The sequence below is a fragment of the Rhinichthys klamathensis genome, unplaced genomic scaffold (genome assembly GCF_029890125.1).
Source record: "Rhinichthys klamathensis goyatoka isolate OS25496 unplaced genomic scaffold, OSU_Roscu_1.1 h1tg000434l_1, whole genome shotgun sequence".
Classification (NCBI taxonomy): Eukaryota; Metazoa; Chordata; class Actinopteri; order Cypriniformes; family Leuciscidae; genus Rhinichthys; species Rhinichthys klamathensis.
In genome coordinates, this window is record NW_026606930.1 from 7,501 (window position 1) to 20,764 (window position 13,264).

At 44.7% G+C, this 13,264-nt stretch overlaps 1 protein-coding gene across 1 annotated transcript in view; it reads left to right on the forward strand.

Annotated features, from left to right (window-relative positions):
• LOC130071250 (intermembrane lipid transfer protein VPS13B-like) overlaps positions 1–13,264 on the forward strand; it is a 117,797-nt gene that overhangs the window by 1,579 nt on the left and 102,954 nt on the right. Inside the window, exons 2-3 of the mRNA XM_056235946.1 lie at positions 3,598–4,003; positions 4,076–4,193. Of these exons, the coding sequence (XP_056091921.1) occupies positions 3,598–4,003; positions 4,076–4,193 (524 nt within the window). The remainder of the gene's footprint in view (positions 1–3,597; positions 4,004–4,075; positions 4,194–13,264) is intronic.

The following is a 13,264-nucleotide window of genomic DNA, read 5'->3' on the forward strand; positions in this document are numbered from 1 at the left end:
ATTCACACACACTGCTTCTGATTCACACACACTGCTTCTGATTCACACACACTGCTTCTGATTCACACACACTGCTTCTGATTCACACACACTGCTTCTGATTCACACACACTGCTTTTGATTCACACACACACTGCTTCTGATTCACACACACTGCTTCTGATTCACACACACTGCTTCTGATTCACACACACTGCTTCTGATTCACAAACACACTGCCTCTGATTCACACACACTGCTTCTGATTTACACACACTGCTTCTGATTCACACACACTGCCTCTGATTCACACACACTGCTTCTGATTCACACACACACTGCTTCTGATTCACACACACACTGCTTCTGATTCACACACACTGCTTCTGATTCACACACACACTGCCTCTGATTCACACAGACTGCTTCTGATTCACACACACTGCTTTTGATTCACACACACTGCTTCTGATTCACACACACTGCTTCTGATTCACACACACTGCTTCTGATTCACACACACTGCTTCTGATTCACACACACACTGCTTCTGATTCACACACACTGCTTCTGATTCACACACACTGCTTCTGATTCACACACACTGCTTCTGATTCACACACACTGCCTCTGATTCACACAGACTGGTTTTGATTCACACACACTGCTTCTGATTCACACACACTGCTTCTGATTCACACAGACTGCTTCTGATTCACACACACACTGCTTCTGATTCACACACACTGCTTCTGATTCACACACACTGCTTCTGATTCACACACACTGCTTCTGATTCACACACACTGCTTCTGATTCACACACACACTGCCTCTGATTCACACACACTGCTTCTGATTCACACACACACTGCTTCTGATTCACACACACTGCTTCTGATTCACACACACTGCTTCTGATTCACACACACTGCTTCTGATTCACACACACTGCCTCTGATTCACACAGACTGCTTCTGATTCACACACACTGCTTCTGATTCACACACACTGCTTCTGATTCACACACACTGCTTCTGATTCACACACACTGCTTCTGATTCACACACACTGCCTCTGATTCACACAGACTGCTTCTGATTCACACACACTCCTTCTGATTCACACACACTGCTTCTGATTCACACACACTGCTTCTGATTCACACACACTGCCTCTGATTCACACACACTGCTTCTGATTCACACACACTGCTTCTGATACACTGCTTCTGATTCACACACACTGCTTCTGATTCACACACACTGCTTCTGATTCACACACACTGCTTCTGATTCACACACACTGCTTCTGATTCACACACACTGCTTCTGATTCACACACACTGCTTCTGATTCACACACACACTGCTTCTGATTCACACACGCTGCTTCTAGATGCTTCTTCGCCAGCAACACTCCTGTTAATCTTCTGTAGAGACACGCTCGCTTTATATGATCAGCACATTTCATTAAGGCTTTTTTACATTTAAAGTTTGATCGGTGAACATAAACAGAAGCTCAATCACACGTGACGTGAGATCTCATTGGCTCTAGAGATTCCGTTTAGCATATATGAGTCGTTGATCAATCTGATGCTGGATAACAAAATTACCTTTTAGAGCACTAGACGGTTGAGTTTGTCATTTGGGACACAACCATAGTTTCTTTCTAGGACATCCGTCACATATCAGATACAGTGCTGTGCTAAAGTCTCAGACACTTCAGTTCAACATGTAAAATTGTTTAAAACATACACTATATTGCCAAAAAGATTGAATTCAGGTGTTCCTATCACTTCCATGGCCACAGTTGTATGAAATTAAGCACCAAGGCCACCTGTGCAATAAGTCCATTCGTTAAATTTCCTCAATCCTAAATATTCCAGTGTCAACTGTTATTGGTATTATAACAAAGTGGAAGCAATTGGGGAAACTCAGCCACATAACTCAGCCACATAAATCCCAGAGCGGGTCAGCGCATGAGGAGGCTCACAGTGCGCAGAAGTCGCCAACTTTCTGCAGAGTCAACAGCTACAGACCTCTAAACTTCTGTGGCCTTCAGATTAGCTCAAGAATGGGTTTGCATATGGCATATCACGCTTCTCTGTCTGCCAATCCGATGAACGAGTCTGGGTTTGGCCAGTTGCCAGGAGAACGGTACTTGCCTGACTGCATTGTGCCAAGTGTAAAGTTTGGTGGAGGGGGGATTATGGTTTGGGGTTGTTTGGTGGAGGGGGGATTATGGTGTGGGGTTGTTTGGTGGAGGGGGGATTATGGTGTGGGGTTGTTTGGTGAAGGGGGGATTATGGTGTGGGGTTGTTTGGTGGAGGGGGGATTATGGTGTGGGGTTGTTTGGTGGAGGGGGGATTATGGTGTGGTGTTGTTTGGTGGAGGGGGGATTATGGTGTGGGGTTGTTTGGTGGAGGGGGGATTATGGTGTGGTGTTGTTTGGTGGAGGGGGGATTATGGTGTGGGGTTGTTTGGTGGAGGGGGGATTATGGTGTGGTGTTGTTTGGTGGAGGGGGGATTATGGTGTGGTGTTGTTTGGTGGAGGGGGGATTAGGGTGTGGTGTTGTTTGGTGGAGGGGGGATTATGGTGTGGTGTTGTTTGGTGGAGGGGGGATTAGGGTGTGGGGTTGTTTGGTGGAGGGGGGATTAGGGTGTGGGGTTGTTTGGTGGAGGGGGGATTATGGTGTGGGGTTGTTTGGTGGAGGGGGGATTATGGTGTGGGTTTGTTTGGTGGAGGGGGCATTATGGTGTGGTGGAGGGGGGATTATGGTGTAGGGTTGTTTGGTGGAGGGGGGATTATGGTATGGGTTTGTTTGGTGGAGGGGGATTATGGTGTGGGGTTGTTTGGTGGAGGGGGGATTATGGTGTGGGGTTGTTTTTCAGGGGTTGGCCTCTTAGTTCCAGTGAAAGGAACTCTTAATGCTTCAGCATACCAAGACATTTTGGACAATTTCATGCTCCCAACTTTGTGGGAAGAGTTTGTGGATGTTCCTGTTCCAACATGACTGTGCTCCAGTGCACAAAGCAGGACCATAAAGACATGGATGAGGAGTTTGGTGTGGAGGAACTGGACTGGCCTTCACAGAGTCCTGACCTCGACCCGATAGAACAGCTTAGGGATGAGTTAGAGCGGAGACTGAGAGCTGCCCGTCCAACATCAGTGCTGGACCTCACTAATGAGCTTCTAGAAGAATGGCCAAACATCCCCATAAACACACTAAACCTTGTGGAAAGCCTTCCCAGAAGAGTTGTAGCTGTTATAGCTGCAAAAGGTGTACAACTCCATATTAAACCCTACAGATTAAGAATGGGATGTCATTAAAGTTCATGTGCATTTAAAGGCAGACGTCCCTAAACTTTTGGCAATATAGTGTATTCGTTTAAAGAGGTTTATGGTTGAATTCAAGCTTCATCGACTCATGAGCCGGTTGAGTTTGTGAAGTGTTGCTGGCAGCGCTGCAGTCGTGTCTCTCTCTGATTACGCATTGATGTCGCTCAGTCTCAGCTCACTCTGTTCTTATGCTGCTTTGAGTTTGTGTGATTGTAGCTGTTGATGTTGATCGCTCGAATCTGAACCGCGTATGACCTCTGACCTCTGGTGTCCGGCAGACGGCGGCGAAGGCTCTGGAGGTCTCGCACCAGCAGCACGGGTTCCTCTCGGTGACCTACACGCAGGCCGTTACTCGGAACGTGCGGCACAAGCTGACGGCGCGGCAAGAGCGAGTGTCCCAGAGGCTGAGCGAGGACGGGACGGACGGGTCGCCGCAGTACCTGCACGAGATCCTGCTCACGGCGCAACCCTTCGACCTGGTGCTGTCCTGCCCCCTGCTGGTGAGGCTGGCGCAGGTCTTCCACGTGTCCCCCCCTCCGCCGCTGCGTCCCGTCAGAGAGAGCGTCTCCGCCGGACACCCGATGACGGGACACTCGCTGTCCTCCAGCAGCCTCCCGCTCATCTACCTCAACACCAGCGTGATCCGGGTGTTCTGCCCTCTGGAAGACACGACCAGCAGCACACGTGAGTCTCACTCTATCACACACTCACACACTGATGATGAGGAGGAGGATGATGATGTGTGTTTGTGTTCAGATTCACAGATGAAGCACAGGAAGGAAGACACGGTCGTGTTGAAGATTGGATCTGTGAGCGTCGCTCCTCAGGCTGATAATCCACTGCCGCGCTCCGTACTGCGCAAAGACATCTACCAGTGAGTCTGTCCGTCTGTCTATCTCTCTGTATCTGTGTGTCTGTGTGTGTGTGTATCTGTCTGTCTCTCTGTCTCTCTGTCTGTCTGTCTGTCTGTGTGTGTGTGTATCTGTCTGTCTCTCTGTCTGTCTGTCCGTCTGTCTATCTCTCTGTATCTGTCTGTCTGTGTGTGTGTGTATCTGTCTGTCTCTCTGTCTGTCTGTCTGTCTGTCTCTCTGGCTGCCTGCCTGTCTGTCTGCCTGTCTGTCTGTCTGTATCCGTCTGTCTCTCTGGCTGTCTGTATCTGTCTGTATGTCACAGCTGGCGCAATGATGTGACATTAAGGAGAGACGACACAGAAGAATGAAACAAAAGTAACATTCTCAAAACTGACACACCGATCTGGCAAACTGCTCAAGCAACAACTTACTAGCGCCCGACTAGCTGCACTGCGTTGCTTAAATAGGAGCCAAGACAGGATTCAGGTGTTCTCAGACCACGCCCCAATCACCAATCAAACCTTTAAAGAGAAACAAAACAACCAAACCCACACAAAACAATCTGAATCCTAACACTGTATCTGTCTGTCTGTCTGTCTGTGAGAGAGAGTGTGTGTGTGAGAGAGAGAGAGAGAGAGAGAGAGAGAGAGAGAGAGAGAGAGAGAGAGAGAGAGAGAGAGAGAGAGAGAGAGAGAGAGAGAGAGAGAGAGAGAGAGAAAGAGTAGTTCTGCCCTACAAAGCAAAAAGGCAGTAACTGCATTTTTGGTCAAAAATGAGTTATTATCATTTTCATGACATTCAAGGCATCCTTTCTTATGTGACAAAACATCTTATCTCAAATGTGTGTCGTTTTGGAGAAAAATGGTAGTCGTTTGTACAGTAACTGCAAAAAGCCCTAGTGAAACAAAGCAAGAGTACAGTAACATCCATTACTGTATTCTTGCTATGTTTTACCTAACAAAAAATAACTGTGTTGCTGCGCAGTGTAGTTACTGTTGCCATGGTGAACACATAGCTGATTTCGCAGCATCCTCACGGGACGGTTTTAACATTTGCAATTTCACGCTTCTAACTTATTCACACAAATTTAGTTTGAGATGCAGTGTTTCCCCTAATTGTTCTCCTACCAAACTAACACACACACACACACACACACACACACACACGCGCGCGCGCTGAAGCACGTGTGTGACGATCGAGCTGCTTTTTTGCCTATATGAGGACACGGTCTTCACGGCAACCCGTCAAAATAAAAGTTCGGTTTAACTTGACAAGAAATATATTACTGCTGTACAGTAGAATTTAGAAACGTCTCAATGTAATAATAATACTAACACTACAAATAAATTAAGATTAAAACTTAATTTTTAAAGGAATAATCACAATTTTTCTTTAATGTTTTAATTTTAACAGTAAAGCTCATTGTGCAGCATGTTGTTTGACCAAAAATGTTTGTTTTTAAAATATTGCATAAGTTTAATAATAGTTTATAATAAAAGTTTCATGATTTCAATTAATTAGACATGATTTTTGATTACTAAAAATTTACACCACATATCCGTAACACGCCCGCTCCCCAACACTAGTTTCGCAACACAAAATTTTTGAAAATGTTGTCCAAATGGTTCCAATTATTTCAAACACAGTGTATTGACTCAGAGGCCAGGTTGTGGCAAAATAGTTTTTGGAGAATCTGTAGTTACTGCCTTTTCCCTTGGTATGGTGCCACGTTTTTTGTAAGTAATACAAAGCAAGAATACAGTAACTGCAAAATAGGGGTAAAATATCAAATTAAATATGAGGATTGATATGTACAAAGAATAAGCTTATATAAATTAACAAAACAGCCACATGTCCAATAATCTACCTACAACTACTTAGGCTGGATGACAGGATAACTTTTAAGTCATTTTTCTCTGTTCTGCACTCTGCGTAGTTACTGCCTTTTTGCTTTGTAGGGCAGAGTTGTGGTCTCTCTGATGCTATTCTGAGATGCTCCCACTGTGAGAATCACAACCACAACACTTAAATTCACACTTTAACACACACCCACACACACACACACATCTCTTGTCTGAAAGTGCAAGAAAACTACAAGGAAGCCGGCATTAACAGAACTAATGATCTTTTACTTGAATTCAAGATTATTCTTTCAAGAGTTAAGCATTTCTAATGGAAGTGCAGAATAGATATTTCTCAGCTGGTGGATGTTGGAACGAGTGGGTTGGTTATGGTTAACTAGGGTTAGGTTTAATTATTCATGTTCATTAACCCCTGGGGTCAGTGCGATAAGAAATAACTCAGTCGATTTTTGTCATACAGGCAAGTGTTATACATCATTCAAAACTGTTAAATGTCTACTTTTATTTGTTTACACTCATAATAAAAACAAAATGTCCACCTTTTCGTAAAATAAAGAAATTAAACATGATGCGCATTCTGCCGTCTCTCAGTGTGAAGTTCATTCTGAAATGGGACAGAAAATGAACTGTAACTCAGTGAATACTTTCCACACAGACATGAGAGATATGTTTTTACAAAGCTTGAAGTGTCTATTTCTAAATTATGTAAATCATATCAAAAACAAATATTCTCTGTTTAAGTAATCAGTATGAAAGCAACGAGAGGTACAGTTTCTCAGGCGCGTCCTCATTACCTCTAATGTGACCACATCCACTCGCGCACAAGCGATCCACATGCTAATCGTCCATGTGAAGGAATGCGGACCTGTAAACGCCCTCATTACCTCAAAACAAAACTTCATGCTTCCTCTGCTTTTCATCGAGTTTGGAAGACACACTGTGAGTTTACCTTGGATTTACCTCAGAAGAGGAAGAACATGGTTTGAAGATAAGAAAGATTTTTAAGGTAAGACATTGTTCCATTGTTGCACATTGTACTATTTAAACTGTTGCTAGACTAAAATGTATGAAATCGACAGAAACATATTGAAATATGAACTATAGACAGGTAGGAAACCTTTCAATGCTAAATAAATATACATGTACAACACAAGGATGTTTTTATGCTCGATAATATAAAACACAGCATGATATAAAAGCAGTATGAGTGTTTACACTAACATGATGAATATTACAATTTTTAGACCCGTGTTTACTGTTCAACACTGTTCGTGGACATCTGCTCAAACGTAGATGTTTATAATGTGGTAACAATAATGTTTCAATCGCTTCAGTAAATGTTCTCTGCACGTGCTGTGAGTTTGGGTCACTCACGCTGTGCATTTGAAAAGCAAAACGTACCAAACATTAGGCTACATGATTTTACTCCAATCTCATTTCATAACGTCATAATGAGTGAAAACATTTGAAGTAACATGATAATCCATATATGTCTCTCTAGTGTAGTGTATTGAAGTGTTCCTTTTTAATGATTTATCGTTATAGGCCGCCTGCATTTCTGTAAAGTAAAATTATTATTATTGTTATTATTATTTTATGCAGTCCTACAAGTATATGCCTACAAGGCACAACAAACCTGGTGTTCATTATATATATAAAACAAAAAATTTTGTGTGAATTTTAAATCACAATTTTAACCAGTAAAATCACATTTAGATTTTCTTCCCCAAATCGTGCAGCCCGATAGTTTCTCCTGATATCGGCGTGTTCACAGTTGTTTTTTGGGGTTTTTTTTTACAGGAACCAGATGCCACCGATGAGTCCTGCTGACTTAAACATTCACATGAGTCTCTACATGAACATGGTCAAATGAAAAAAGCGAACACCTTGGAAAAGACAGGTATGTTGAACAGGAACTGTTTCAGGGATGGCAGAAAGTCTCTCTGTTTAGATCAATGTGTTTAATAATGTGCCTTTTTGTCCTTCGTTATGAATCTTTAGATAATGTTTTGTTGTAAATAAATCCAAACAATCAAAAAGCCATTCTTTTAATCTCTCATTCTTTGTCCCTCAAGGCTCAATTCTTCCACCACTCCTGTTCAACCTGTATATGCTCCCAATGAGCCAAATAATGAGAAAGAACCAAATCTCTTACCACAGCTATGCAGACGACACACAGCTCTACTTAGCCCTATCGCCTAACGACTACAGCCCCATTGACTCCCTGTGCCAATGCATTGATGAAGTCAACGGTTGGATGTGCCAAAACTTTCTTCAGTTAAACAAAGACAAAACTGAAGTCATTGCGTTTGGAAACAAAGATGAAGTTCTCAAGTTGAATGCATACCTTGACGCTAGGGGTCTAACAACTAAAAATCAAGTCAGGAATCTTGGTGTGTCTCTAGAGTCAGACCTTAGTTTCAGTAGTCATGTCAAAGCAATAACTAAATCAGCATACTATCATCAAAATATTTCAAGAATTAGATGCTTTGTTTCCAGTCAAGACTTAGAGAAACTTGTTCATGCTTTCATCACCAGCAGGGTGGATTATTGTAATGGACTCCTCACTGGCCTTCCTAAAAACACCATCAGACAGTTGCAGCTCATACAGAACGCTGCTGCCAGGCTTCTGAGCAGGACCAGAAAATATGAACATATCACACCAGTCCTCAGATCTTTACACTGGCTCCCAGTTACATTTAGGATTGATTTTAAAGTATTATTACTAGTGCTGTCAAACGATTAAAATATTTAATCGCGATTAATCGCATTAATGTCATAGTTAACTCACGATTAATCGCGATTAATCGCACATTTTTATCCATTCTAAATGTCTCTTGATTTCTTTTTGTCCCATTATTTTTTATCATTTTAATGCTCTTATCAACATGGAAAAGTGGATCGGCTTGCTTTGTGCAAATGTTTTTTATTGAAAACAACATTGGCATATACTGTGTTCACACTTTTATTTCAACATTCTCACTTGGAGCAAATAATCTCTCACACAATGTAACACTGTCCATCAATAAAAGGGTGAAAGAAATACTGACGAGGTCCTGATATTGACGAGGGGGCGGAGAATTCGCATCAGCTGTGTGTGTGTGTGTGTGTGTGTGTGTGTGTGTGTGTCCTTGGCCATCATCAAGTGGTATTTCAGACTGGACGTGCTGCGATGATAGCTCAGTTCACAATGACAAAACACACAGATCACTTTAGTCTCGTCAATGGAACCATTTGGCAACTTTTTCAAAGTAAACTTTCCATTCAGAATCTTATTGGCATCCATTTCTCGTCATCCACTCAAAACGTAACGTTAACCTACTATTTGGCCGGCTCGCAAGCCTAAACAAGTGTGTGCGGCGTCGTGCCTGTTGTTTTCTTTCCGGTCTAGCTAGATCCGCTTGCGCTTTGGTCGACGAAGCAACAAAACGTCCTCGCGCGGCGCAAGCCATTGAAATGAATGGGTTTCATAGCGCCGCGTCCTGTTGCAAAAGCATGTGAAAAAAACTACAAAGTTTGCTAGGCCAAAAAGCCAAAGTTAATTGCGCGATAAAAAGATTAACGCCGTTAAAATGGGTTTGCGTTAACGCCGTTAATAACGCGTTTAACTGACAGCCCTAATTATTACTGGTATATAAATCATTCAATGGGTTAGGACCTCAATATATTGCAGATATGCTCACTGAATATAAACCTAACAGATCACTCAGATCATTAGGATCACATCAGCTAGAGACACCAAGGGTTCACTCTAAGCATGGAGAGTCTGCTTTAGCTATTATGCTGGAACACCTTCCAGAGGAGATCAGATGTGCTCCTACAGTAGTCACATTCAAATCCAGACTCAAAACACTTCTGTTTAGCTATGCATTTACTGAATGAGCATTGCGCCATTGTTCGTCCGACTGTTTTTACTGTACTGCTTTTTTTTATTATTATTATTTTTTAATAATCTCTGTTAGAGATTTTGAAGGAGAGCGGGAGAGTCTTCACTCCGATGAGGCGAGTGAAGGAATAAGTTAGTTATACTGCTGAGAGTATAAGAAGTCGCTGAGAGCGTCGTTAAGGGTAACGGCAGCAGACAGCGCATGCGAAGCGTCTGTGGGGAAGCGCATTACTGGTGTAGCACCACCCCAGCAGAGTACGTCCCTGGGCTAGAGGTCCAGTGGCACCGTAAACCGGCTCAATCTCTTCCATCTCAGATAGGGGATCCCCGAATTTAGTGAATCAGGCAGTTAGGGATACTAACATCAAATAGGGTTGTTTGCCAGGGATGCATCAGGAACGATTCCGAGAGAAAAATAAAAGAAGTTGTGACCCAAATTGGCGTGGACCAGTATTACTTTATTTTATTTTTTATTCTAAACTGTTTTAATTATTCTTATTTGTTTTGATTATTTTAATTTCTTCTATGTAAAGCACTTTGAATTACCATTGTGTTTGAAATGTGCTATATAAATAAACTTGCCTTGCCTTGCCTTCTGATTCCCTCGCAGTCCCACCTGATAGGGCCATTATGGGAGGGTCTTTGTCTTCCCTGACCCCAGAGGGTTAACGACGACAGTGGGGCTTCGACTGCCTTAGTCAAACGGGTTGGCGTGTATGGTTGAGTTGCGGAGGAGATTGTGGCGTTAGAGATTGGGGTTAGGAGATTATGGTTAGGTCACATCAAGGGTTTATGCCACTGAACTACGAGGAAGGAGTAACCTCAGCAGCAGGAGGGATCTCAAGCACAATAGAAAGAAAGAAACGCTGATGAACAGGTAAGTAAGCTGGGCTAAGTTGAGTGGGGGACGGAGGGGGGTGACTCTGGGACGCCAGAATCACTGTTGAGCCCTCTTGAGGTGTCGTGGGCCAGTCGACGAAACACTGAGGACGGAAGGTGCCCACTTGCACCTTCCGCACTGTGGTTGATCAGCGGAGCCAGCATCACAGTTGTGTGTGACACTACTGTTACCAAATAAAGTGTTGGCTTTGTATAATTAATTTGTCTATATCTACTCCTATTGCTGTTATTGTCTTTGTGTCGTCCTCCCTGTTGTACGTCATAATTGAACAAATCTATGCTTTCAGTTTGTTGATCTGGATATCAGTGAAATGTGTTTCAATGAGAGCAGAAACTAATAAAGCATAAAACTGAGCTGAACACACGACACAAATAACACTACAGCAATAACAGCAGACAGACAGATGAACTGTAGAAACACTCCTGTGAGTCTGTTGTGAGCATTTGTGTCTGATCTGCTTCATTACACATCTGATCACTTACATCAACATGATTCATGCTGGAGGTCAAAGTTCAACCTCTGTCTCAGTGTTCCAGTGAGATAATGATCTGCCCCTCCCTGCCTGTCTCTCTCTCTTTACCCTTGTCTCACTCCCTGCCTGTCTGACTCCCTGCCTGTCTGACTCCCTGCCTGTCTGACTCCCTGCCTATCTCACTCCCTGCCTGTCACACTCCCTGCCTGTCTCTCTCTCTTTACCCTTGTCTCACTCCCTGCCTGTCTCACTCCCTGCCTGTCTCTCTCTCTTTACCCTTGTCTCACTCCCTGCCTATCTCACTCCCTGCCTGTCTCTCTCTCTTTACCCTTGTCTCACTCCCTGCCTGTCTGACTCCCTGCCTATCTTACTCCCTGCCTGTCTGACTCCCTGCCTGTCTCACTCCCTGCCTGTCTGACTCCCTGCCTGTCTCACTCCCTGCCTATCTTACTCCCTGCCTGTCTGACTCCCTGCCTGTCTCACCCCCTGCCTGTCTGACAACATGCCTATCTCACTCCCTGCCTGTCTGACTCTACCTGTCTGACTCCCTGCCTATTTCACTCCCTGCCTGTCTGACTCCCTGCCTGTCTCACTCCCTGCCTGTCTGTCTCACTCCCTGCCTGTCTGACAACCTGCCTATCTCACTCCCTGCTTGTAAGAGCCAAGTGCTGCTTTGTATTCAGGTTGTAATTCCTTTTCTCTAACACAGGGTGGCGCATGTCTGTAATTTAATATAAAGGTAGCAAATACAATATTTTGGTAGGTGTTTTGACCCGGAAGGGCAAAGGGTTTTTGACCGCTTGCGCGCGGCTCCTTGTATTGTTATGCTGATGGGAACTGCTGTGGACAAGGCGCTGTATGGCAATAAATCAGGACCACGTTGGATATCAACATTTGTCTACATGCGTTTGTTTAGCATAGGGCAATCAAGTGAGCGTAGCACTCGTAACATCTAGCGTGTCAACCAGGCTTCTCCGGGTTCAGGCACCTCAGTAGTTCGGTAAAGAACCGAACTCCTTAAAACTGCCTGTCTGACTCTCTGCCTGTCTGACTCTCTGCCTGTCTCACTCCCTGCCTGTCTGACTCACTGCCTGTCTCACTCCCTGCTTGTCTCACTCCCTGCTTGTCTGACTCCCTGCCTATCTCACTCCCTGCCTGTCTGACTCCCTGCCTGTCTGACTCCCTGCCTGTCTAACTCCCTGCCTGTCTGACTCCCTGCCTGTCTGACTCCCTGCCTGTCTGACTTCCTGCCTGTCTGACTCGCTGCCTATCTCACTCCCTGCCTGTCTGACTCCCTGCCTGTCTGACTCCCTGCCTGTCTGACTCCCTGCCTGTCTGACTTCCTGCCTGTCTGACTCGCTGCCTATCTCACTCCCTGCCTGTCTGACTCCCTGCCTGTCTCACTCCCTGCTTGTCTGACTCCCTGCCTGTCTGACTCCCTGCCTGTCTGACTCCCTGCCTGTCTGACTCCCTGCCTGTCTGACTCCCTGCCTGTCTGACTTCCTGCCTGTCTGACTCGCTGCCTATCTCACTCCCTGCCTGTCTCACTCCCTGCCTGTCTGACTCCCTGCCTATCTCACTCCCTGCCTGTCTGACTCCTTGCCTATCTCACTCCCTGCCTGTCTCACTCCCTGCCTGTCTGAATCCCTGCCTGTCTCACTCCCTGCCTGTCTCACTCCCTGCCTGTCTCACTCCCTGCCTGTCTCACTCCCTGCCTGTCTGACTCCCTGCCTGTCTCACTCCCTTCCTGTCTGACTCCCTGCTTGTCTCACTCCCTGCCTGTCTGACTCCCTGCCTGTCTCTCTTTGTCTCTTTCTCTGTCTCTGTCTCTCTCTCTGTTGAGCACATGGCTGTTTTCGTCGTGTGTTTACAGGCTGTTTGTGTCATATAAACTCGGTGGGAGATAAATGACCTGAGCAATTAAGATGTTGAAATGCGAGTTGAAACCCAGTGAGATTGTAGCAGCGGCAGGT